General features: G+C 44.6%; 2 protein-coding genes across 3 annotated transcripts; both read right to left on the reverse strand.

The window, feature by feature from the left end:
- Window positions 1-2,736: 2,736 nt before the first annotated feature.
- LOC116782330 (apovitellenin-1-like) lies at window positions 2,737-6,316 on the reverse strand. Its single transcript, XM_032678805.1, has 4 exons — window positions 5,813-6,316; window positions 4,267-4,365; window positions 3,814-3,973; window positions 2,737-3,161 (listed from the first exon to the last, which is right to left on the reverse strand). The coding sequence occupies exons 2-4, from the start codon at window positions 4,325-4,327 to the stop codon at window positions 3,065-3,067; spliced, it is 318 nt and encodes a 105-aa protein (XP_032534696.1). The 5' UTR covers window positions 4,328-4,365; window positions 5,813-6,316; the 3' UTR covers window positions 2,737-3,064.
- Window positions 6,317-11,603: 5,287 nt separating this feature from the next.
- On the reverse strand, window positions 11,604-26,142 carry ILDR1 (immunoglobulin like domain containing receptor 1). Of its 2 annotated transcripts, XM_032678803.1 has the most exons (9): window positions 25,993-26,142; window positions 25,831-25,882; window positions 22,603-22,773; window positions 20,276-20,425; window positions 19,438-19,557; window positions 19,133-19,279; window positions 14,736-14,867; window positions 12,759-13,564; window positions 11,604-11,784 (listed from the first exon to the last, which is right to left on the reverse strand). In XM_032678803.1, the coding sequence occupies exons 1-9, from the start codon at window positions 26,125-26,127 to the stop codon at window positions 11,743-11,745; spliced, it is 1,755 nt and encodes a 584-aa protein (XP_032534694.1). In that variant the 5' UTR covers window positions 26,128-26,142; the 3' UTR covers window positions 11,604-11,742. The 2 variants fall into 2 exon arrangements, with proteins under 2 accessions (XP_032534694.1, XP_032534695.1); XM_032678804.1 differs by lacking the exons at window positions 25,831-25,882; window positions 25,993-26,142 and adding an exon at window positions 25,641-25,737.
- Window positions 26,143-26,174: the final 32 nt, after the last annotated feature.

Raw genomic sequence — 26,174 nt, forward strand, 5'->3', positions numbered from 1 at the left:
GACACCAAACTCCTAAGGGCACATTCAGGCTCTGTCATGACTTTCAGTCTTTCAGAAAGGAATACTTTTGAAATACAGAAGAACAAGCTCAGTTCCAAGAAAACTCAGAAAGCTGTATTTCTTTCCTGGGGCAAGAGGGAATTTAAGCTGCAGGACTTCTCCTACAAGGGTTATATTTGAGAAAAAAAGAAAGACTGAGCAGACATATGCAAAACAAGCAGGTAGGAAATCATCCTAGTAGCAAAAAAGCTAAATGTCCTGGGTTTTTCACATGGTAAATGTTCTTATTTGCCCAAACATCCGCTTTTCTAAGTCTCCCTCTAAATACTGGTACATTTACATAATACATATGCATGTGCACATTCATTCGTGGCCAGGGAAGCACAGACTGTCTAAGCAAAACAAGCAGCAATAAAGAAACCTGCAAAAGAGCTCTGCAGAAGTGGTAAAGCAACCGGAGATGGAAGAACTTGCTGCTGCATGGGGACACTGACTTCATTCTGATTGCACGCAGTATCAAGGAGCTGCTGGGACAAAGGAAATGCAAAAGAAGGACTTTTTATTCCAGACAGGTGGTTAAGTGCAAGATTATAACTGATCTGACTGACAGTTAAAGAAACAAAAAAAAATCAACAAAATAACGAACCCCACAACACTGGGGACTCATTTCTCCTGCATTACTGAGCCTACTAAACTGCTCCAACAGGACAACAGCCGCAGCATGTTCAGTTTGTGCTGAAGCAAACTTCTCAGGAGCAAAGATTCTGCGAGATGAAATTCAGACTGGGGCAATAGGAAGCTTTGGAGAATCAAGTACTGCTGGCAATAAGTCTCTCTGATCATTGAGAAAGAAAGTGAACAGACAGATTTTCAACATCCAGCACTTCAGGCTGGAGAAAAAGCTTTGCTTAGGGCATTTATCCCCCACCCCTATTGCTACCCAAGTAATAGGAGTATTGAAGCTCAACAATGGCAAAGCCTACTCTCCTGAGGTGGTCAAATACTTCTGTAAAATGTGGAGATCAGGTTAAAATAAAAGTCTGGAACTATGTATGTGATGTCAGGGCAGTTCTCCCACCAATGCTAATGGAGACTGGCAGAAAGATACTGGATGAAATATAGCCTTCATCTGTTAATTAGCCTTTCCATTAATAAGCCTTTTGTCATCTATTTGAGTTAATTTCCATAGTCAAACCCATCAGGGGGATAAAGGATAGCCTTGGGGAAATATATTCAGCTTTTAGCACAATTGCTGCTGATTCTTATACTTCCTTCAATTTCCTCTATTGCTTCTCCCTTCTCCCTGTCACCCCCATTCTCTTCATTTACCTTCTTGCACACTTCCATGGGAAGGGCCAAACACTGACATCTCTGTTACTCCTTGGGCTTCTCTGCTTTTCCAGCTTTCCCTACTCAATTGTTGATTACTTGATAATCTAGAAATACTGTCAGGGAGCATCAAGAGCTGGGGTGTTCTAAGAGGGAGGACAATTCAGGAGCCAGCAGAGACCACAGCACAGGTTGTGACGTCCCCAGCTGGGGCACAGTCCCACTGTACCCAAGTGGAGTAGTAACTGTGACGGGGCCCTTCAGTCATACCAGGGAGTCTGCTCAGGACAGCGGGAGGCAGAGATGGAGGCAAGGCTACGTCACAGATCCAAGAAGCACAACCAATGATGGAATGAGGCTACTACCTACAGCGTAGGTCCAACATCAATGCAGAAAAACCCACCAGTAAGCCAAGACAGCCAGGAGCAGCCACAGGTCTGGGTGCCCAGAGCCTGAGCTTAGATGGGGTTTCTGGGCCCATAGGCAGAGTGCATGGATGAGAGTCATTGCTGCTGCTCTCAAGTTCTGACAAATACTTAAGGGTAATGCTGAAGCAGAATAAAGTTTGAGGCTTAAGACCCCTATGAGGGAAAAGTAAATGGAGATGTATCTAAAAAGACAGTAATATTGCCTTGCAGTCATTAGGCAAATCTCATTTTGCCGGTTGCAGCAATGCTCTCCCTCCAAACCAGTAGTTCTACCCATGTGCAAATGACTTCTAGCTCTCAGGCTAGCAGGGTTTTGTTTGTTTTAGCCTCTGCCACAGTCTCACAGAGTGATTTCAGACAAATTGCCCACTTGTTTCTGCTTGCTTAATGAGAAACCAGATGAATGTCTTTGTCCAGTGTGGGCATCTGAAATGATGCAGTTACATAGGACTGATGAGGACCTGCCAGGTCTTCATAGACAGTGCTGGGCATGGGTGCCCTTCTCATAAACTGCTCAAGATAGTGAGACATTTTCCCCTTGTTTCTCCTTTGGAAAAGCTTATTCGGTAGTCTCACTGAATAAGCTGATGAAACACACTTCTGAAGTCCTGCTCAGGTTGATGGACAGTTCAGTTTACTGGCACTTGTTTTCCCAAATTATCTGAAATCTTAATACATTTGATACAGGCGCACCTACTTGCTTCTTACCTAACCAAGAAGCACAATCAGTAGGACTTAAATTTCACGGTCTTTCCTTATGTGAGATTACAGTTGTCATATTGTGGCTACCCTGAAAAATGCTCAGGTGGTGCCCCCTCTACTCAAGAAGAATCTGAGCTTAGTTAAAAGTGCCTGAACAGTCAGGGTTTGTTAGCATTGCCTGAAACATTTTCTTGTGGATAACAGCTACATTCTCAGCAGAATGGAATGCCAAGGTGAGTGTGATTTTGTAATAGTCAATACAAATAAGAAACTTAAGGAAGTGTAACAACCAACACTATTTTATTGGAGGGGCAATGGCCAAGCCTTTCAGGAGGAATTAATTTTCAAGATTTGGCTACAGAAGAGCTCTACAATCTTATTGTCTTCCCTATGCCCAGTTGCGTGTTCTTTTTTTTTCTGGGGGAGGCTTCAGCAGATGCCTTCCGTCTTTTGGTCTTTGAAGGTGGGTTCCCTCTAGTGGCACTAAGAGGAGCATTGATTCTGTCTTATCGACTGATCTTGGCTCGTAGTAGGAGCAGGAGGAAAGAGGACACTGCAGGGTGTTACCAATTCACATCAGGAGACGCTGACTTGTCTTCTTCTGGCTAATAGCCTCGGACTCTTGTCCACAGGTTCTTTACTTTTTCAATCAGCTGTTCAGCCATTATACTGAGTTTAGTTGTTTCTCTTATGAGGAAGTTCCTGCAGGAGATGACAGTGCATGTGATAAGATACACAAATACATGAGGGTAATCTCCATCTGCTGTGGATATCACGCTGCCTGTCACTGAGAGTGCAGAGCTCCTCAGCAGTCTTAGAGAGGCTTCCTCAATAGGCAGCATGTGTGTGGCATGAGTTACATGAAACTCTGTCTCTAGGGTGATCACGATTTTCCTTTTGTGAGGAAACTCATTCCTCTTCCTTGAGGAATATGTATGCATAGCTAGAGCCAATTCTGTGATTTGCATCAAGTGACAATGGCACAGTCAGTACTGAGCCCCTCACAGACAGCAGCACCAGAGAACCCCCTTCCAGGGGAGCTGATCCCCCACCAGCCAGAGGCCTCCTCCCTCACTACCCAAGAATAAAGAGCAGAACCTGCTGTCCCCACAAGCATGGTCATGTACAATGTGCATCCCTGGGAAGAGCCTGTGCTTTCACAGGAGACCATATCATCTCACCCTACCTCCCAGCACCTCACTCCCATGGTAGTCACATCAGGCTTTGGTTGCTGATTCATTTCCCATTGGGTCTCCCCATACAGATACTTGATTAATCTGTTCTTCCTCCCACTCCTCCCTCTTCCTTTTCACACATGGCTATTGCAGCGTTAGCACAGAGGAGCTTTCCATACCTAGTTGCAACAACTGCTGGAGTCTGGGCAGCATCAACCAAGAGCTGACCCGCTCTAGGGGACACCTTGTTCACAGCTTCATAGACATAAGATGCAACTGCATCAGGGACGACCAGCCAGTCACGACGGTCTCTCTCAAAGACGGACTTTGAGTGCACTTCTGTAAAAAAGGAGGCAAAACCCCATGAGGCTTTTCCAGTCACTCATGTCTCTCATATTTTCCCCCAGGTTCAGTGGGAAGATTCTTGAAATTCTGAGATTCAGAACCTCTCCCTGAATGGCAGAGTGTTTGCGATGTATGGACAATTTTCATGCCAGATCTCTACTGACTTGTTTCACACTGCTGAGCACTATGTATTCATGGTCTTCAACTGTATTGCTGGGCTTAAGTCCAGTGAGAACCTGTAGAGCTGAGCCTTGTCTCAGGCAGACAGAAAAGCTTTTCAGACTTACCAGGCAGAGTGGTGCTGAGGAGCAGAATCAGAGCTATCACCAATACCCTGGATTGCAACATGGTTTGCAGTACCAGTTCTGCTCACTATACTGAGAGACCTGCAGGAATCAGCATACAATGTTTGTTTGTTTTCAGAGAAAAAAACATGTTGGTTAAACACCAGATTTTTGCAACAAAGCTAACCAATAAATGAAAACAAGAACAGGAAAGACCACGGTGCATTTACTCTGAAGAAGTGAGGAAAAAATAGTATAAAAAGGAAGGTGTCCTTTTATTTGTATAATCACAAATATCCACAATAATAACTTTCAGAGCTCAAAGAAATATGTGAGAGTAAAGCTAGGTCTTTTATATGAGAGCTAAAATCCCTTATTTTAGCACATGAACAAACCACTAAAACTGCCAGAAATAAGAATAGGTTTCCTCTATGCATAAATACAACTGAAAAATTCATAATGTGGGATTTCTTTGTTTTATTTAATTGCTCTAAAGAACATTGTGCTAGTGTGCATGTGTGCATCACATACAGTGATCATCTTAGTGACCCAGTGATCTGAGTATTTTGCCTTGCTTTAGCTGAGGAAAGTTGCCAACCAGCCAACTATGTTCACTTGTCTTTTTCACTCTGGGATTAATGCAGCAGATAGTAGCCCAAGCAGAACAAGTTCTCAAAAGGGAGTGAGTGCAAAATTTAGCTTCATCTGACTTCCTTTATTTTTGTCTGTTAAAAAAGTCAGAATTGGAGAATTGAAAATTCAGTACTTGGTACATTGAAAATACATTACATCTAAACAAGCTTTTCAAACATTCTGCGCTTAAAAACATGTTTAGAAATTAATATTGATTTATGCCCTCAACTATAGGGCTGCATCACTCAGAACAACATGAAGAAAACACTGAAGTTTTAGAATTGCAACAGCAAAAAAGGCTGCAAGTCTATTACATATGAATGCTTTGCTAAATCCCATACCAGGTGGCTACAAGTCAGTGCTCCTTCTTATCCCACAGTAAGGAAACTTCCATCCATTTTTACATCCTTCTGTGCACAGATTGCCTCCAAAAGCTACCATTACATTTACTAGACATACGTTGCCCAGGAGCAGTTGCTCCTTTACCACCCTACCTTGATTTTTAATCCCAGAGTCAGTTTTTCTCCATGTACACAAAAGGCGTAAATTTGCTTCCCAAGAGTATAAAGAGGTGCTCTTATCCACTTTAGAGCCTGTAATCCCTGTGGTGAAGGCAGCTGGGAAAAGCTTATGTATCTTCCAACACTGAAACTCTGTGATTCCTACCATGGGCTTGACCCTCCTATGAGTGTCTTATGGAGCATCCATCACTCAACTTCAATCCAGGTCACCTCAAGCACCCCACCTTCTCCCATTTCATCAGTATTCCTGCCTGCAGAGTGTGAGAAGCCAATTTCTTATTGGCTTGCAATAAGAAATGGGGAAAAACAGAAGATCATCTTCACTCACTTCCCTTTGATCTAGACACACCAGTCATAATGCCCATTCCACCCAGAACAGAGAGTTCAGTGCTTACCTGTCCTGCCTTCTCTCTTTCTCAGGCTGAAGCTGAGGTAGATGCTCATCTGAGACACCGGCATTTATGGAGCGAATATAATGATAGCGAGGGGTCAAAGGTCCTGCTCTGTTTCCCCATTTGCTCTTTTGCAAGCACATCCAGCTCAGTGGGACAGGTAAGAAGCTGTGGAGGACTCTGGACCTGTTATTGAGATTTGGTAATGGAGGGTCAGTCTGACCTGAGCCTAAGAGATGTGGAAGGCAGCTCCTGGGTCACCGAGTCCCCTACTTTCGCAGGCATCTGTGTCATAGAGACCGCTCTCATAAGTTGACCAAATTCCACATTAACAGTAGCTAGACCTGAGCTGAATTTTTGGGAAGGCCTGTGCCATAACCTCCCTGCTCTGATAGTTGGAACTTACTTGCAGCTTTATGGCCATTGGCATTTCCCCCTTCATTTACAGTAAAAGCATTAACCAAATGGTGCACAGAGGTAAGTGTGCACCCCTCTCACATTTCTTCTTTCCCCATGGTCAAGTCTTTTTGCACAGGCTGGCAAGACACAGACCTGTTAGAGCATGCCCAGATGGGCACAAAAATTTATCAGAGGGCTGAAACACCACTCCCATGGGGAAAGGCTGAAAGAATTGGGTCTGTTCAGCCTAGAGAGAAGGCTCCAGGGAGATCTTATTATAGCTTTTCAATACTTAAAGGGTGCTTATAAGAAATAGGCTTTACCAATGCTTGTAGTGACAGGAGAAAGGGAAACAGGTTTAAACTGAAATAGGACAGAGTTAGATTGGATGCAAGGAAGTATTCTTTACTGTGAGGGTGGTGAGACACTGGAACAGGTTGTCCAGAGAAGTTGTGGACACCCTATTTATCACCAGAAACGTTCAAGGCCAGGTTGGATAGGGCTTTGAGCAACCTGGTCTAGTTGCAGGGGTAGGATGGATAAGGTGACCTTGTAAGATCCCTTCCAGTGCAAACTATTCTGATTCTATAATGTCTCTGAAAGATCCCTGGTCCCAGTCAGAAAGTGGTGGCATTGCTGCTGTAGGGCATGTCAGGTTCCAAGCGCCTGCTGGGTCTTCAGTCGGGCCAACCATCTGAGTTGAGCACATGGGACCACTGAGCAGAAGGGGGAAGAGACAGAAAGGCTGCAACACTGAGCTACAAAGGTCATCAGCTAAGGGGAATGGGAGGACATAAATTAAACCTATCATGTGAGCCCCAACAGACCTCCATTTTCATGTTGGCCACTTTATTATTAGGTGACTGTCACACGTGGGAAGTGTGAGAAGCTCAACCAGTACCTTCGTTTATCAACCAAACAAAATTTTTAGACTTTTCTTCTCATGGTGCTTCAAGTGCTTTAGAATCAAACAGTAACTGTTCTCATTTTACAGGCATGGTAGCCAGTCAGTGATGGCTAGAGTGGGTCACATCATTAAAGAGGGCTGTCAATGGTTTCCCATATATTTTTCCCCTCTCTTGGTATTTATTCAAATGATCTTCCTTAGAAAAACAAAGAAAAAAAGTCTCCAAAATAAGAAAAAAATTTATTTATTTATTATTTGCTTCCCCCATCGAAGCAAATAATTTTGCATTTTTGTCCAACAAACGACAACAGCAGATTCTTACTAATGGGTAACAAGGCTAATTCCAGAAATAAGAACATAGAATTTTCAGTTCTACTTCTGGTGCAAACACTAAAAGCAATTTATAGTCTAGGAAGTACACATAAGAGCAACTGGTTGAAAGTTCTCTTATATTTCAGTTAGACATGTGACATTCATTGAAGAGGATCTACACATTTATAATCTGCTTTTACAGCTGGGGTAACATTCAGAAGACCGTAACAAGGCACATTATAGGCATTAAACTTAGCAGAAATAGGAATGAGCAGTCCTTACTTGTGGGGGTTAATTTAATATAACCTCAAGTGTCATCCCTCTCCTGTGTCAGGTCAACAAATGGAAGGCTCTCACCCCATTATGTGAGTGTTTGTAACTGATGTGCTGCTGGAGATAGACAGTGGCACAGAGGAGACTTAGCTGCCCTGTGTGGTAATACATACTGCTGAAGACTTTGCTTTGGGGTTGTATCACACAAGGTAACTTCCCCAGCTTAGTTAGCCTAACTTTAGCTAGTGCTATCATGAATACAATCGCAGAGATAGCAACTGGGCATTTCAGCACTTTCTACTGCCAAGCAGGCACTTGCCAAGACCAGATCAATGATTGCACAGAAGCAGCCCTTGCCCTCCATTCCTGGAATGGCATTCCAGAATGGCAGGGCGCTCTGCAAATAAGCAAGAAACCCAGATATTGCAGGTCCTTTCTTAATCAAAGAAATATTACATGATTTTTTATCTCTCTTATGAATCTATGGTCTGAGGTGGAAAGCAGCTGATAGCAGCATGGGTGTCCTTATCTGGCCCTCTCTATGTGGCATGGTCACATTATCTTAAATTAGGATAACTCCAGTGGCTATGAAGGCACTTTATTCGAGACAGAAGATTCATTTTTGGGGAGTAAGATATATTCCTTCAACTGTATGACAAGAAGAACAAAACACTAGAATAGCAATAACTCCCATATGTGAAACATTCAACTTTTTCCATCACGAATGGGCTGACATATGAACATCAGCTCTTTGGAATGGCTGAAAAATTAAGCATCAATAAATTGCAATATAGAAAGAATGAGGTTAGGTGATTCCCTACTGCTATTTCTTTTAGTGTGTTGCACTGGAGTCTCTTAGTTCTCAGTCTCTTTTCAAAAGTCAAAGACACTGTAATCTTACTGGAAAAAAGGGTATTGTATTGTGCAATGCTGTCACAATGGGTTTCATTTATAGCCAATTAAAACTAGAAATAAGCATCTAGAGCAGAGTCTATTTCCTTCCCACTTTTCTGTCTGCTTGCAGTTGAAAAGTATGCATATATAGATTTCCTCTGTCGTTATTTCACAGCCCACCACCAACTGGTGTTTTATGAACCGCAGTGGTCTGTGGACCAGTAAACCTGGTATCATTTCTGCTTCCCTGCTGGATAACTTAGTCTACTTCTGTCGCAATTTAAGAAGTTACAGAATTAACACTCAGATACAATCAGTTTTCCCTGAAGAGTTTTGCTTAATGTTTCTATAAATAAGAACAAAGTGACTGAAGAGGATATCAAGTACGATAAAGACAAAACTCTTCAGACTTCGCACAGCACAAATTGTGTTCACACAATCTGCAATTAGTCACCCTAGCTCAATTATGGGGACTAGAGGAGCAAATAAAGATGGAGGGCTCCTTCATAGGATGTAGATAAAAAAGCACATTCTCTGCAGTTAGTGTGCTCATACTACAGCAGAAAGCTTCAACAGCTTCTCCTGTTACAGAGTCATCTGGGTTTTCTTGCAGTGTGAGGGGGTTCTTGCTCTTGAGAAAACTTGCTGGACACATGTTGGCTTATACACACTTCAGTGTCATTGAAAATGAACTCTTTCCATGCTACCATATTAGGATCTCCCCTAATGTCTCAAATAGCCTCTACTCTTTGATGGAGAAAGGGGCAGCCATTCCCTGAAACCTGGACATTTGGGCTTGGTTGGAATGACAGGAAAAATTTATCCTGTTTGTTGCATGAAACTACGAAGCACAAGGAGAGAATCAAATTCCAAGTTACCAATTCAGCTTCCACGGGTAGAATCCGCAGGGTCCTGGCTATCTGCTAGAAGTCACCAGAGGGCAAAGCTAAAGTCAGAACTCGATGCTAGTTTTGGAAGAAGGTGCCTCATATTATTTTCTGTCATTGCGGTCATCATAAACTCCTCTTAACTAATAAAAATACTAGTCCATCTTAGAAGAGAGGGTTCATAAAATCCTCAGCAGGTCATAAAATAAAAATAAAAATGATTCACAGCCAGTGGCTGAGGAACAGATTCAAGAGTGATACTGGCTTTGCAAGTTCTGCAAACACACTTAATTCCCTATATTTCAAATGTGAGTTGGGGGTCTATTCACATTGTTCAGTTTGAGTCTAATGCAGACAAGTATTACGCTTAATATAGCCCTCCTTTCTTAAATTCAAACTTTGGAGTTAGTCTTTTAGATCTTTTTTTTCGATAGCCAACAAGTGCTGCAAATAGACCCTCTGTCTCCAAAAAGTAGGCCTCTGGTTCTGAAACAAAGTCAACTAGAGAAGCTAGCTGGTCCTTCTGCTTTATCTCCAGAGGCAGAAATTAGGAATAAGCACTTTCAGCCAAGAAACTGTAGGAAGATGAGCACTCTCTGTAGTAGCCTTTGGTCGACCAGCAACTGCATCGGATATCCAACTAGGACCATTTGTATGAAGTGTGATGCTTCCCATCATTGTCCAAAGAAAAGAAAAACAAGGAGGTGGGCAAAATGAAAGTCTCTCCAAGTCAGTCTTCCAAGGGAAAGCATAAGCACATCAGTAATTAGGACATTAAAGAACAAACAGTAGCAAGTGTCCCATGCGGCACTGGCTGGGAAACGAACCAGGTAAGACAGTCATTGGTACTGGCCAATCTCCATTGCCTCTGGGTTACAAAATAATTCATGAGATTCTCCAAAAGCTCCTTGACAACCGTTGAGTCTCTTAAATCCAAGAAATGCCTCTGGCAAGCCAGTTTCCTATGGAAGCAGCCAGCATCCAGAGGGCTTCTCTTTCTCCAGTACATTTTAAATTAAAACAGTGGATTAATCACATCAAGGAGAAATGGTAAGTTTTTCTCCTTCACAACTGGTCTCAGAGCACAGAGAAATTCTGTGTTCTAGTTGTAAGGTGAGAGATGAGGGGACCCTACAATCTAGCTATAGATCAGATGCACCACACATGCAGCACTGTGTAAGTGCCAGGGTGAAGATCAGGGACAATATTAAAAATGGTGACTGTAAGAGTTCTTCAGAGCCCTTTATCCCATCCCATGTATATGATACATGGCATAGAGAGCAAATGGAGGATATAAAATGCATGGAAAAGAGTACCTGGCTTAGGAAAGATATATTCACCAAAACTGTGCTTCCTCGAGTTGAGGGAAATTCTGTCCATGGTGCAAGGGACAGCAGTTATACTTTACTCAGTCCCTGAAGAGAAGGCCAAACCTTGGTAAATTTAGCCCTTTAAGTTACAAATAAATTCAAGTCTTGATGAAAGGCTAGAACAAGTATCTTTTAAGGCACTAAGGTCTAAGCTTAAAGAAGGTCAAATTGTTTCAGTCAGTAAAGGGTGGATAACCTGGAAATTTGCAGACATGTTAGTGAGATCTTAAGGCAGTGAACATCCTTCCAACACTGTGATCCTCCTGTTTGGGAGAGAGGCTTAGTGGGGACAAAAGGAAGCAACTGCCCCAACTGTGCTGAGCAGCCAGGCAGAAGCAACAAACATTACACATTCTGAAGCACAACAAAGGGCCTTAGAAAGAAGATGCTGTGCCTCCCCACAACAGACTCCCAGGGGACCGGATCAGATGATCTCCAGAGGCCCTTTCTAATCAAAATTATTCTACTGTCTTGTGACTTTACAACTCTGTGAACATTGGAGCCTTTCTCCAGTAACTGGTGTGTGAAGCACCAGCATTCTACAGACTGGGCTCCTTGCAGTGCACTTAACAAAGAGAACTGGTATCTATCTTTCAGATTAGGAGTATACTATTTACTGAAAAAAATCTGCTGTTTCCAATAGCAATGAACTACAGCCCATTGCAAACCTGTGTTTCCAATCACGGCGAGAATAAAAATGGGTTATGTATGGCTTTCATGGGCATGAGTCATAGATTCTTCAGAGTTGCAAATCTAAGGAGAAGCTGCTTTATCTGTTTTATTGCTGGTTTATTGCTGGTTGTCTGTTCAGTCAAAAGCAGCCATCCCAACCCACACAGTAAAAAAATTAAGAGGAGTCCAGTGGGAATCGTAGTTCTTTCAGTACTGACATTAAATGATTATGCTTTTTCCACTGTGGGAACTTGCTCTGTCCTGCAAGAGAAAAGAAAAGATTCAGGAACAAGGAGTGATGAATAGAAATCATATGTCTTCCTACCTGCTCTGAACACCATAACAAAAACCATTCATACATACACACATCCCAGCTGGAACTTGAATTGTGCTTCCTTCCAAAACACAGAAGTGAAAATGTGCAAAATACAGTCCCTTCAGAAGATTTCCACCTGTTAGAACTCTGCATATATGTCATAAGGGACACTTTTTTTTTTTTATTTAAAAGAACCTTCATTTTTTAAGGGGAAATACACTGTCTAACTTGGAGACTAGCATTTGGATGTGAAGTTTTTCACATTTAGGTTGCCACCTAAAATCCAGTCCCAGTCCAGACAAGATGAGCTGTAAACAATAGCTGTTCACTGCCCATATAATGCATGTTCAGTTTTCAGGAGTCCCAAGAAGAGAGTCATACTCTTTCACCTGGCTTGGAGAATGACACATTTCTTATCCATGCTACCTGAAAGCCTATTTTATTTAGCTTTAGGCATCTTACCTGGATGGATATGAATCATCTTAAAAATATCACCAAGATACAATAAAAATTAAGGATAGATAATAGGAGAATGATGCACATTGTAAAAGAAATCAGAAGTAAACCAACTCCAGAGATGGTTGCAGAGAGGTACTCAGTACTGCTGCCTAGTCTGCAGGTGCTTTCTCTCCAGTCAGAGCCAGAGAACAGCTATTTTAACACCGACACATGCATAGAACCCCAAAAGTGAGAGGGTATAACATATCACCCTGTGGGAGACCTACTTCTACAGCCATGCAACACATGTCTCAAGACAGAGAACTCAGTAAGCTCTTCACAACCAGGCTCCACAGAGCACCCCCTGCTCCTCAGCCTCTGTTTGCAAGACGACAGGCTATAGAAAGTATAAAACGTTTACTCTCATTCCCCAAAACCCAATTTTTCCTTAGGTGGGAAAGCGAAAAGGTAGCTGACTCACTGAGCGTGTCCCTGCTCTGCCTTTGAGCTTCTTGTCCTGACTCGGGATGATTTCTAAGGAGCGATAACTGGGGGGTTTATCTTCCGGCCATTCCCGAGACCGGTTCCTCCGCCCGTGGTTTGTCGCTGGGACATGGACCTGATCCTCTGAGGAGCTCCACGACCCCCTGCGAGACGGGGGGGAGTAGCTGTGCCGCTGCTGGCCTGAGTTATTGCTCCTCCCAGTGTGGTTCTCGTATTCTCGCCTCCCTGTGGGCTCCTGTCTCCCGCCACGATGGTGGCTGGAGCGCTCCTTGGCCTCCTCTGGATAGAAACGGTTGCTGCTGCTGCTCTTGCCCCTCTCAGCTTGGCGTGTGGGCGACACATCCTGCCTGGAGTACTGTGGCCTGCCATTGTAGCCACCTGTCCTCTGCCTCTGAGGATGATCCTCTCGCTGCCTGTCCCAGATCTCCTGACTGTAGCTGGAATGAGAATCTCCACTGGAAGGCACGGGCCACCTCCGGTTTTCCCTTCTGTCCTCTGCTGCAGAGTCCCAGGGTCGGGGGGTGCGGGTGGCTCTTTGCGGCCGTGAGGAGTTGCTGCTCCCATGGATGGAGGAGATGTGATCAGCGAGAGGAGGTGGCATGATGTCGGAGCCCAGGGAGGACAGCAGGCTGGGCTGCACAGCCTGCCGCTGGTGGGAGGGTGGCCGGAGCTGTGACATGTTGAGGTTTTGGATTTCAGACTCCAGATAGTCCAAAACACCGTTGTTATGGGAAAGCTGGGCTTGTGGCTGTACCAGTGGAAGACTGTTCTGCAAAGACACATCTAAGGATAAAAGCACAGGAGAATGCAGCAAGTCAAGAGGAAATGAAGAGAGGGCCCTTCTGCACTCATGAGCCTGGCTGAGTCCCTTCTCTCCTCCTCCTGCTCCTCACTGCAACAGCTGCATGATTCTCAAGTACCACAACCAGCACATCCAGACCAAACAAGGTAAGATGCAGAGAGTAGTAACTAGTAGCTGCCTTTCCTTAAGAAGACTCAGTGTATTGTGTATTAAATCATGGAGGCTCAGTCACTGGACCTTTCTAAGGAAACTGGTGCCCTGACTAGGAAAAATGGTAACTGTAGATTTAACTAATGGGCTGAAGAAGTATATACTCAAACATCTTGAATCTAGCATTTAAGATGTTTGCAAACAGTTTCTTCAAACAACAGGTAAAACTCATCAGACACAGATTAAATCTGTGACTACAGCACAGTGACGAAAAGCTAATTTCAGATAAAAATACGTTATATACTTCTGAGAAGTCTTTATGTTAAATTCCTCTGTTTTCCTTGAGTGGTTAAACAATATTACTGGTAGTAAGTTATTTTATTTATTTCTCCAGGACTTCAGAGACTTCCCTCCTCCATTTAAGTTACAAATGAATTCCACTATACAAGTGATTTTGGGGCAGAACAGCATTTAAAATTCTTCCTGGTTCATTAAAGAGTCTTTCATTTTTTGCTGCATGCAGGGTAGATCTATTTCACAGAAGGCAGTTTGCCCTTAATCATTTAAGACTAGAGATTTGATAAGAACTCAAACAAATTGCACCTCACTTGTCATGTCAGTTTTGGCTATAAGGAGTTGACCGTGACCAGCACAGCAGAACAAAGAGACAGTACCCTCCTCTGCCACACAAAGCAAGATAAGCTGGGTATATTTACCCTGCAGTCGCTGGGGTGTAGCACAGATATACCTTAGTTAGCACTAAACTACTTCACCCAGCACTGAGCCCAGCAAGACACTTAAGATGAACAGGCTGTATTTATCCACCCAGGCAAGTCTACAGTACGCTGTAGATGTAGCAGAGCTGTTACGCTCAGACATGCAACCATGCTAGAAACATCTCTCTTTTGTAGTAGAGAGGCTAAAGGCTCAATGCTGAACTTCCCTAAGAAGTTACCTAGTTCTCATCCTGATTTCCCTCTGAAATGATGCCCATGGTCTTACCTCGTTGCAGTAGAGGGTTCAGCTGGTAAGAGGAAAGTTTTGAGTTCCTGTCACCACCTCCATAGAACATGTTGGGTGATATCCAAGGTGCAAGTGCCTGAGCCCGCTTTATGAACCGATGCCGTTCCAGTACTGTAAAAGAAGAAGAAAGCTTACTGCAGCTATCCAGAGAGCACAGCTTGTAGATCACATACCATTTTGCTTGTTAGGCTGTAGTCTTTGGATACAGGAAATTCACAAAATGAAAATCTCTCTCCACCCTATGACAAAGTTAAAACAGAACATGGGAAATTCCAATATGACATTGTATATCTTCAAAAAGATACCTAAAACAGAAGAAAAGCATTACTGCCTAACATTCAGAGTCCAGTCCCAGTAACTGGGAACAAATAACACTATGATTAAGTATGCAGCACTACCAGGTGTAAGACTTCTACCTGCTTTGTCATTATGAGTATAGTTGTGGAAAGGTGTGAAATAATGTTTCATACAGTAAGACATAGCACAGTTTTCTCTCTCTCAAAACTTTTTCAGCTCATCATTGGTCCTTTCCCCTTTTAGTTTTGATTTACAGCTAAACAAGATCTTTCTTTGCCACTTTCACGTGGGTTCTGTCCAGATCGTATTTTCCTCTCTATACTCCATTATTTCCTCTCTGTTCCACATATAGGGCACTCAGAGGTGCACTGTCCAGCTTCTCCCTTTCTAGTCTCTCTCTGTAATTTACCTCAGCATGATTGCTAAAACTAAATCCCTTAGGACAGTGTGATCAAACTGGTGAACAAACTAAATTTCCAGTTTTCAACAGCAATGTCTTGTGCGCCAAAAGAGCAAACTCGGTGGAAATGTCTCTTCCTCATTGGGTTTCCGCCACCATCTCCAGAACCCTATTCGTAAGGTCGGGCTCCATTCACTTTTTTCAGCACTTCCATCTCACCTCCTCTACATAGACAACCCAACCATTCTTGTCTTCAAAACCATAGCTCGTCACTGCTTCTTTTGGGGGAATACCTAAAAACATCTTACAGAAACTTACTATTTCTGCCTCAAAACTTAGGTTTACAAGCAAACAAATTCTGCAAGTCCCAGACTTTACAAAGCCTGATTTGTTTGTCATTACTGAGTAAAGCTTTTCTGCAACAGGGCCTTTGTAAAATTTCTCTCATATGGCTTCCCTGAAGTTTCAGAAGTGATAGGCTTTTACTGCAACCTCTTCTCTGGTCAGGCATGAACAGAACATTCCTGGCTATACAGTTCAGGAAACAGATAGGAACATAATTGCCTTTGAGACTGTTACTCCTCTGATAATTCTGGCTGAAGTAGGCTGATGAAATTAAAAGCTATTGGAGGGAAAGAGATAGGGGATAGACAGACAGGTTGACTGCAAAAGATTTGCTTCTTTAAGAAACCAGGCTACAGCTAAGCTCCAATTAATTCTGTCCCCCGGGTTCATTGTATCAGGCAGCATTTAGACTGCATGTTCTCTGGGACTGAGCTTTCCATTTCAGGTAGCACTCCAGTTATTAAACATGTCCTCCTTTAGCTGTTTCACTGAATTTATACAGAGCACCACTTGCAGCAAAACAAGGACTGACCATGCCTCTCAACTCATCCTACCCTTTCCCCAGAGGTCATGCAGCTCCACTTCATTCTCCATTTCAGACTCCCTCCTCAGTCTGGCTCCAACCAGAGAGAACTACAAAGCTGGAAACTTCAGGGGTTTTAATCCTAATACTCCAATATATCTTCAAAGCTCTGTGGCCTGAGGTAGCAGCTTTCAAGCACTTTATGTCAAACTTGATTCACTTTCTTTTCTTTTTTTTTTGTCCCAAGAGATTTCCCTCCAGTTTAGGTTTCAAACTTGAAGGAAGAGAGAAAGAAGGTGAAGGATAAAAAGAAGAGAAAAGCCTCATCTCTCCCTCTCTTATTCCTCCAGTTACCACCTTGAGAATGTCCCAGAACCTGCTGACTGCACGTCCCTCGGTTTTGACCATGGTCTTTGCCTGAGGAGCAGAGGTCCAGCAGCTGTGGGCATACCTACTTAGGGTTCTCCCCCTTAAGGTATGAAGGTAGTCACTAGGACCAAGGTCATCATGTCCCTGTAATTCTCTGATCTCTTCCTACAGCTGAACAAATGCAGAATTACCCCTGGACTTCCTTCACTACTTTTAGCCTTTCTTCCTTCCCCAGATACTTTGCTTTCCAGTTTGAATCTGATATATATTCTGGTTCCCCACCTGCAAAATACAAGCTATAGATCTTTTTAAAGTGAACATATTTATTTAAGAAAGGTCAGATTCACCTGAATTCCAAGATTCATACCTGCTGTAAAACTTTAGCAGAATGTTGTGTTGTTCCCTTCATTTATTCCCTGCTGAGAAAGGTTGTTCTTCACCTCTGACAGATCTTACAGCTGCTGGGCCAATTATTCAATTATAAAAAAAAATATTTTTAAACCTAGTCAGACCCAGGTGCAAGTATATCCTATTTTATACCAATTCATTATTAGAAGAAGTCCACAGTAGAAAACGAACTAATGGGAACAGAAGGAGGTCATACATATATTTACCCTGATGGGCTTTTCGCAGAGCTTTCCACTGGGAACGTAATTGGCTTGCTCCTGGGGCATGTTTAGTATTTCTGTACACCAATCCTGAATTACTCAAACAATGCACTTCTTTTACTGCTAGGTTCAAAACCACGGTACTTAGTGCCGTGATTCACAGCCGCAGGATTACGTTTCCTCAATGGCACCTGTGACTGTTCTGTAGATCTAGGCTGTCCTCTAGTGGCCAACAACTGGGAAGAAAACACCCACACTTGGCTCCCACTGTAATCGTAATGGAGATGAGGATTTCTGCCTTCTCTTCAGCTGTATGGAACTGTTATTCCTCAGGACTGTTTTTAAGATGTTCTCTGAATCTATCTTCTTGTGTTTTTTAAGGCCTCCACTTCATTTCTTGGAGTGAAAAAAAAAGTAAGTCAGAGGCAGGATGAAGTGAAGAGAAGGTGTGTTAGAGGAGGGGAGCAGGCACAAGGACCCTTTGCAAAGTGGATAAAGAGGGCAGGCAGCTGGTATGGAAATTACAGCCACAGAACCCAGCAGCCAGTCAAGGAGGCTGGTCTTGTCTGTACCTACTCTCATGAACAGGGAGAAGTTTTGGGAACCCTGCAAGAATTCCTCCTCCTCAACAGGAGGCAGGAAATAACAGCAGCGGTCTGGAGTGAGCTATAATCTACTGCAAAGAGAAACAGAAAGGAGCTCACACAAATCTGAATCCCTTTTTTGTTGAGAACTAGGAATTCTGGAGGCGAGAGTCTTTCATCTCCACCACCTCTCTCTCCTTTCACGGAAACTAATTTTTCTGCCAAATTTCCACAGCCTCCTCAACACTACGCATTTCACTTGACAACCTGTAAAGCCCCTCAAAAGTGTTTTGTTTTCTTTTTAGCAGTAAGAGGGATGTTCTGTTCTCTCTTTGCAAGGGCTAACCAAATCAGGCTTAAGCCTAAAACTCTTACAGCTTACACCCAACTGATACCAAATAGCTCTTTTGAAGGTAAAGGGAGACCAGGAGCCCAGCTCCTTGTTCATAAATCTCTCCTTGTAGCATCTGGGGAAGAATCAGGTGATTCAATGATAAATGAACTTATTTGTTCTATTTTGTTTCTGTCAGACTGTGTAAGCTGCAGAGGGGCTAGTCCACCATGTGGCTAAGTTTCATTTACAGGGCTGCAGAGGTTATTAAAACAGCAGCCGTATTAAAAAAACTATATCTGGCTGCAGAAACTTTATTACTGCTAAAAACAAACATAACGAAGTTTCTTTTGACCTCAAAAGCACACTTATACAGTTGAGCACCAAGAGAGACCATCTTTCTCCTCTTTTTTCTCACTTCCTTCCCCCAAGAAAAACAAATACAACCTTCTTCTTGTGGAGGGAGCAGCTCTGAAAAAAACATGAAGACAGAAAATGCCAATTTTTACATAATTCCTCTTGGAGCAACATACTTGAAGGTTAGGCTAGTTTGGACAGTAGCACAAAGGCATTTGCTTGTGTTCCTCACATGCACAGGCAAATGAACCACAAAACAGAGAAGAAAAGTCCTGAGCTACTCATACAAGGGAGCTGGATGACATGAGAGAAGCTGGTAAGAAGGTGTGAGTGAGGAGGAACCTCTGAAAGTTGGACACAGAAGAGCAAGGTGGGTTCTATGTATCTCAGCTCCCCTCCTCTAAACTCAGATAAGCTGGTCCTGGAGGTCACATTGGCCACAGAAATGTTTCATTTTATATGGATGCTGAGCAGAAGGGAGAAAGGGGAGCTCAGCAAGCTCCTAGTCAAGCTTTTGTATTGACAAAAGCCATAAATGGATGCACATTTGCTTGAACCTCACCTTCCTGGTTACAGCAGCAGCGGGTTGGACAGCAGCCACACTGGATGTGGCAGCAGCAATACTGGGGGCAGCACTGGCACCAGCATATTCCAATCAGCAGAAGGAGAAGGAGGCCACCGAGAATGATGAGGAGCACCGTAAGCCAATCTATGGGAAAAAAGGAGAGAGAAAAAGGATTGATCCTGATGTATCTGGCTGTGGTAAGTTACTGAGTGCCTCTCCACTGCTGGAGATGTCTTGGAGTGGGGAAGAAGAGAACAGGAGGAGATATCTTGCCACCCGGGCAACAAACCACAGGCACTTACGGAGAACAATCAGCTTCACTTCTTTGTCCGCATCACCTGATGTATCTCCTGGTGCTTCCACAGTGCAGTAGTACACGCCGTGGTCCCACCACATGACCTCAGTGATGACAAGGTCTGCTCCTGCGGGAGAGAGACTGAGAGGTCAGTGGGCTGTTTGGGACTGACACTATTTTCAGGCCCCGCTCAAAACCTCTGCCTGCAGGCAACACGGAGTACCGCATCTCCCCTCTTCCCAAGCATAGCAATCACCTTCAAACAATCACATTTGAGTCAACTGAGAATTCCTATAGACAACATTCACTGCCAGTCCCTTTCTTCTGTGTTGCTAGAAGGTAACACTACTTAGAAGAGGTACTAGTTCTGTGCAGAGTGAAATAACCAGCATGCTGCTGAATGTTGACACCAGCTGCTGCCGATTGCCAGCTCTACTGGTTTTGGAACACACTTCACTGTCCCTCTTAGGCCAGCCATCCCAATAGCTCATCTGGCAGGAGCAACAGTTATTGCTCTGGGAACAGCAGGGAGCATATAATACACCTGGACAATTACACAGTACTTCTTAGAAGAACGAACTGTTTTCTAGCCTCTGGGCTCCTCAGCTTTTGTGCTCTTCAGCAAAATGCTCAGGCATCCCCAGCTCAGCCTTAGCTCGTAGTGGCTCCAACACCCTCAGGCCAACCGGGGACAGGGCCCTTCACAGCTCTTATTCCACTGCCACCTCCCGGAATGTGTAAGCTACAGACTACATTAGCAACGTTTATACCTCTCTTCACTTAGCAGACCCAGATATTTTATAGTTACTGAGTTCAGTGCCTGCCTGGGAGGTCGAGTCACTTACTGTTCTGGATGGTGATCTTCCGTTGCTGGTAGTCGATGCCCAGCACGGGGTCCTTCTGCCCGTATTTCTGGATGACAATGCGCACCTTTCGCTGGCTGTCGTTGCAGTCGTTAGATGGGTCCTGGCCCAGGGCTAAACCAGCCTGGTATGCTACAAACACACAGCAGCAAATAAGATGCCAAAAGTTATTTCAAAGGACCAATTTCTATTCCCCTGTGAGCAGTAGAGAAACTCTTGAGTGCGTGTGTGCATTTGCTTTAGTTTAATAATACAAAGCATGGCTTCAAACCGGCAAGGACAAGTCACTTTGGAGTACTCAAAAACAAACAGAGGTAGAGCCACAGGAATGGCAGGGATTTTGAGAATGCAGAAGATGTGGAGGAGATCCCTCCTGTACTCACAACTGAAAGAACAGCAACAGAAAGAGCCTAATGGTGGTAGGCTGGAGGGCAGCTCATGGAAAAAAATCCTAAAACACCAAGGAGTACTGGAACTAAAACAAAAGTGTGTTTATTTACCAAACAAAACCTCCAGACATACACGAAAGGGATTGTCTGCCTTTCCCTCCTGTATCCCATTAGATTTTGTGCATCTTATAAAGACAGGATATAATCCATCATCTGATTCCGGCTAAGGATTAAGTTAGAGATATCCAAGAGAATTAATGGAGGACTAGAGGCAATTTCTGTGCAATACTCCTGTGACAGACTCACAATATAAGCATTGAATTGCCAGGTGTTTGGGAGCTGAGAGTTGGGGAGACAACTGATTCAGTCAGCATTGCCTGCAAAGGGCTTGCAGTGAAGAGAGGAGAGAACAAAGCTTGTCAAAGTCTCTTCCACTGCTGTACTTACCACAGAGCATGAATACCAGACCCAGCTAAGCAGACACCATGACCTTCATGCTTTTTGTCACTGTTTGCGCCTATTAGCTTGAGCCTGGGCTAAAAGCACTCATGTTATGCTGGGATCAGCTGAGCCAGGGACCTGCCTGCTTGTGGACTAGGCTGTAGAGCACTTGTTAATATGCCTACCTAACCCACTCAGGCTGCATAAAGGAGAGTCTGGGCACTAAGACACCCACTCTGAGCTCAGTCCTAAGTGTACAGTTAAGCTGAGGCCTCTTAAACATACTGCAGGGTTTATATAGAATAGAATAGAATAGAATAGAATAGAATAGAATAGAATAGAATAGTTCATTTGTAAGGGACCTACAAAGGTCATCTAGTCCAACTGTCTGATCACTTCAGGGTTGAGCAAAACTTAAAATACATTATTAAGGGCACTGTCAAAATGCCTTTTAAACATTGACAGGCTTGGGGCATTGACCACCTCCCTAGGAAGCCTATTCCAGTGCTTGCTCACCCTCTCATTAAAGAAGTGCTCCCTGGAGTCCAGTCTGAATTTCTCCTGCTGTAGCTTTGGACCATTCCTACACATCCCATCACTGGATACCAGGGAGAAGAGATAGCACTTCTGCCTCCACTTTGCCTCCTCAAGAAGCTGTAGAGAGCGATGAGGTCACCTCTCAGCCTCCTTTGTTCTGAACCAGATAAGCCCAAAGTCCTCAGCCGCTCCTCACAGGACATGCATTCTAGCCCTTTCACCAGCTTTGTTGCCCTCCCCTGGATGCATTCAAGTACCTTAATATTCTTAAATTCTGGGACTCAGAACTGCACACAATTCTCAAGGTGAAGCCACACCAACATTAAATATAGTGGGATCATCACATCTTTTGGCCAGCTGGTTATACTGTGTTTGGTGCACTCTGGAATGCAGTTTGCATACCATATTAAACACTCCTGAATTAAGGCTGCCCACACCAGAGTGTCTGCACATGAAGTGCTCTCACCAGTATTAAATGTTATTACTTAGAAGTCTTTCTACCCTCCAAAATGCATGTGTTTCTTCTACTTTCTAAGATCAGTAACATCTCGTCACAGGTATCTATCTCCAACTGTGGGGTCCCCCATGGAATCATAAAGTCATGTTGTTGCAGGGCCCTTGCTTTCAAACAAGCTGAAGGATAAAATGGGGCTGCCAAGATTGACTTACGTCAAACGTGGCTGAGCTGCTCTGCCTTCTGAATTGATGACAAGGAGACAAATGAAGTGCTTTGGCTGGAATCTCTACAGTCTCATATCATAAGCCCTTGACGTTTCAAAGCAAATCACAGACATGACTTATTTTTTTCCTTGGAGTGCTGGAAAACACCACCACTCGGTTTGTGAGTAGAAAGGTATCAAAGCCTGTATTACCAAGTAAGTCCACCTTCCCCTTCCTTTCCCCTGGAAGAGGGATTCCTTGGAGGACAAGCTTAACACTTACAGGCTGAGTAGTAGTCAAAGATGGGGTCCTTGCAGAAGGATTTGAATCGCCAGGTCACCACCACGTCCTGCAGCTGAGCTGAGGTGCTGTAGTCACACCTGAGGATGACACTGGCAAATAAGGTGGTGTAACGCTCAGCATCCTGCACTGTCACCAGGAGAGAGAGGCAACCTGTAAACAAGAACAGAGAAGACCATCAGCCCACAGACTCAGACCTCACATCACACCAAGTGATAGAATCACATCTCTTTCAGCCTCATCCAGGACCTGCACCTACAGACCTTCCAGCCCCTCTGGTGAAGATATTAAGGGTTACAAACCCTGGTTAGAATGTGAGTCCCATCCTTCCTTGAAGGCAGCTTCTTTGGCCTGCCCTATGGGCTGAATTCTCCAAAGCAACTATGAGTAGCCATTATGCAGCAAATCACTCTGTGTTCTTTTTCTACATGGAGAAAACTGTCCCTCCAAGCTGAGGGAGATAATTTGTTGGGCCCAGAAGCACACAGGATGGGATTGCCTTGGCTTTTAATCCTAACCAGAAAAATTCTGCAGCACCACCTGTTCATATAAACACCAAGTTAATTTTATCAAGGTCTCACTAAGACAGTCATCAGAACATTACCTAGTGGTGACCAGGATTAAGACAATACAGCTTTCATCCTGTGGCACTGTAGTTAAACTTAATCTGTTTATCACAACTTCAGAACAGCACACATCAATTACCCTTTTTTTCCTTTTTAATGAAGCTATTGTTATGTATCTTAGAACTCTTCCTAACAACCTCCACATCATTTTCTATCTAAGAAGCTGCACACACTGAGGAGGGTTTTACAAAGCTTCTCATAATCTATGCTTTATTTTAGGCATACTCCAGAGACATCTCTATCTTATCAAAGTTTAAATAATACAGTAAGTTGTGCTTGTCATTAACAATAGTGAAGTTATCACCAGTTGCCTTTGATAAGGGAATACAAACAGTGTAGAGCAAGTGTGGGATGCCCTGTCTGAATACATGCCAGAAAACAGGGCAGTGATTGCAGTGTTGTGCCAGTTGCTTCTTAACTGGGAAGCATGATAGCAGGAAAGGCAGGAAGGAAATGGGGAGGCTTGGAAGGTACCAACTGAACAGGTCTCCATTAACCAACACATTTCTCTCTACTCCATGTTTTCAGGATGAGAGCAAGGGAACAAGTTGCTAATACTATGTACTGACATCTGGATCACAGCTGCAAGCATCATTCTTTGTCAAGCATCATTCAATGTCCTCTTAGGCTGGACACCCACACTATTGTACAGGCAAATACGAGTTCACACAGTTTCCACATGGTGGAAAACATGCTGCAGAGGTGCAACACTGCCTCAGCAAGTAATTCTGCAGTAGGGTATTTTCAATGCAGTACTTGCTCAGTTTCTGGTTTGAAGTGGACTCCTGGTCACCAACTGAAAGTATAGGCAGAGCGAAGTAATTTGCCTTAAAAATACCACACAAACACAGAGAGGACCAGGGCAAACCCTGAATCCAAGGCTCGCTTAAACACTGAAATACCAGCAGCTGTGCAAACCTCTAGGGAAAACAAGTTTTTACAATGCTCTAGCAAAGCAAGGTCCAGGCTGCAGACAGGTACAGTTGCTCTTATTTAAAAGCATTGTAGTTCAACACATCCTGTTTCAGCTTTCATTGTGAAATAGTTGACTCATGGAATCTTAATTCAGAAAATCACAGGAAACCAATCAAAACTTTGAACTCTCAAAACTGGCAGAACATTGATCTCAGGGCCAATCAAATGAAACTCCATATGAATTCTGACTTGTCTCATGGGAACAGAACATTTTCCATGGGTTTCTTACAACAGAATCTCTCTGGCAAGAGTAAAACACTCAAAATCACTACGTGCTTTTCACTTACAGAAACAAAATCTTTTTATGGAGGGGATCCTTTCTCATTACCTCTGTTCTGCAAAAGAGTCAGAATTGAAAGGTAAGTTCCTTATTTTCTAAGGAGATAGAAAAACCTACTGTTCCCACTGGAGGACAGTCAGATGTCTCTGCATGTGTGATGTTTCATATTAACCTCCTCCAAGAAAACGGAAAAGTTGTAAAAATGAAGGCTGTTTCCTAAACTTGGACTGCATTACTCCACTGCAGGCTGCTATCCTTCTTATCCTGGCAGGGAAGAACAAATCTGGACACTACTAACCTAGTAGGCTCCCTCAGGCTATGGCTTCGCAGTGAAGCCACGAACCTTCAGGGCCAGCGAAACCGAGGTTTGGTTAGAGCATCACCCAGGAATATGGCTGTCAAGCAAGACAACAGACAAGCATCCCTCCACACTTTTTTGCTTCTTTCACTTGTTCTCTGTGAAAAACTGAAATCCGGTACTTAAAACCAGATCACCAGCCAATACCCAGGCATCCAAGAAGCAAAACGATAATTTTATTTCCGACTGGAGGCCCGAAGCTGTCAGGCAACCCGCAAAGCTTGGCAGAAATAACTCTGCTTGCTGGAGGCCGCCCCTGGACACGGAGGTGAGCTCCCGTTCCCCACAAGCTCGTACCCACGGGTGAGGAAGCGCTGCGGCTCCCCCGATCCGCAAACAGGCTGAGCCAGCAGCAAAGCCGGAGGTGGGCGACTGCGACAGGTCAAAAGGGGACCGACCCGTCCGTGCCCGCGCCCTGCTCCCAGGTTCCAGCCAGGCCAGCCGCACGCGACCGATACTGGAGGCTGCCAGGAAGCAGGCGGTCACTTCCTCCTAGGAGAGCGCCCAGCCGCACCTTTGGGACAGCGAAACTCCCCTCTGCATGGCTTCGTAACGAGCTCGGGAGAGCCCCGGGAAAGGCACCGAGAGGAGAACGGCGCTCGCCCGGCCCTGGCCGCCCCTTCCCTTCGCCGCGGGGCCGCCGCCGCTCCCCGCGACCCCGCACCGCCTTAATCCCGGGCGAACCCCGAGGGCGCCTCCCGGGTCCCGGCCCGGTGCCGCGGGGGTGTCACCGGCTGGGACGGGACCCCTGGGCGGGCCGGGACCCCACGGCCCCACTCACCGGCCGGCAGCCAGGCCAGGGCCAGGGCCAGGGCCAGCGCCCACCGGCAGCGCCCGTGCGGGGCCATGGCGCGCAATCCTCCTCCTCCGCCGCCGCCGCCCGGGGACGTCGCGCCCACTGTCCCTCCCCTTCCGTGGCACCTGTCCCTGGGTCGGGCGCTGCCGCCGGCTGCAGTCCCCTCCCTCTCTACCTGCGCTCTGCTCCGCAAAGCCAGGCAAAACACCCGCCGCCTGCTTCCAACACTGCTTTAAAAATATATATATATATGTATAATACAAAGATATATTCCACGGTATATATTTATTGTATAAATGTAAAATAAAATGTTAAAAAGTCCATGTAATTCGCACACAGGTGTACGGGAAGTTATGGGCACGCAGCTTCGCCCGGGGCAGCGCCTCCCAGCCCAGGGGCGCACGGGAGCGCACGCCTCGTCCTGAGGGCAGGAGGAGCGTTTGGGGAATTCGTCCCGTTCTCCTGCCGACATTTCAAAAGACCGCGACCGCGGCCAAAGAAGAGGTTACTTTAAAAGCA

The sequence above is a fragment of the Chiroxiphia lanceolata genome, chromosome 2 (genome assembly GCF_009829145.1).
Source record: "Chiroxiphia lanceolata isolate bChiLan1 chromosome 2, bChiLan1.pri, whole genome shotgun sequence".
Lineage (NCBI taxonomy): Eukaryota > Metazoa > Chordata > Aves > Passeriformes > Pipridae > Chiroxiphia > Chiroxiphia lanceolata.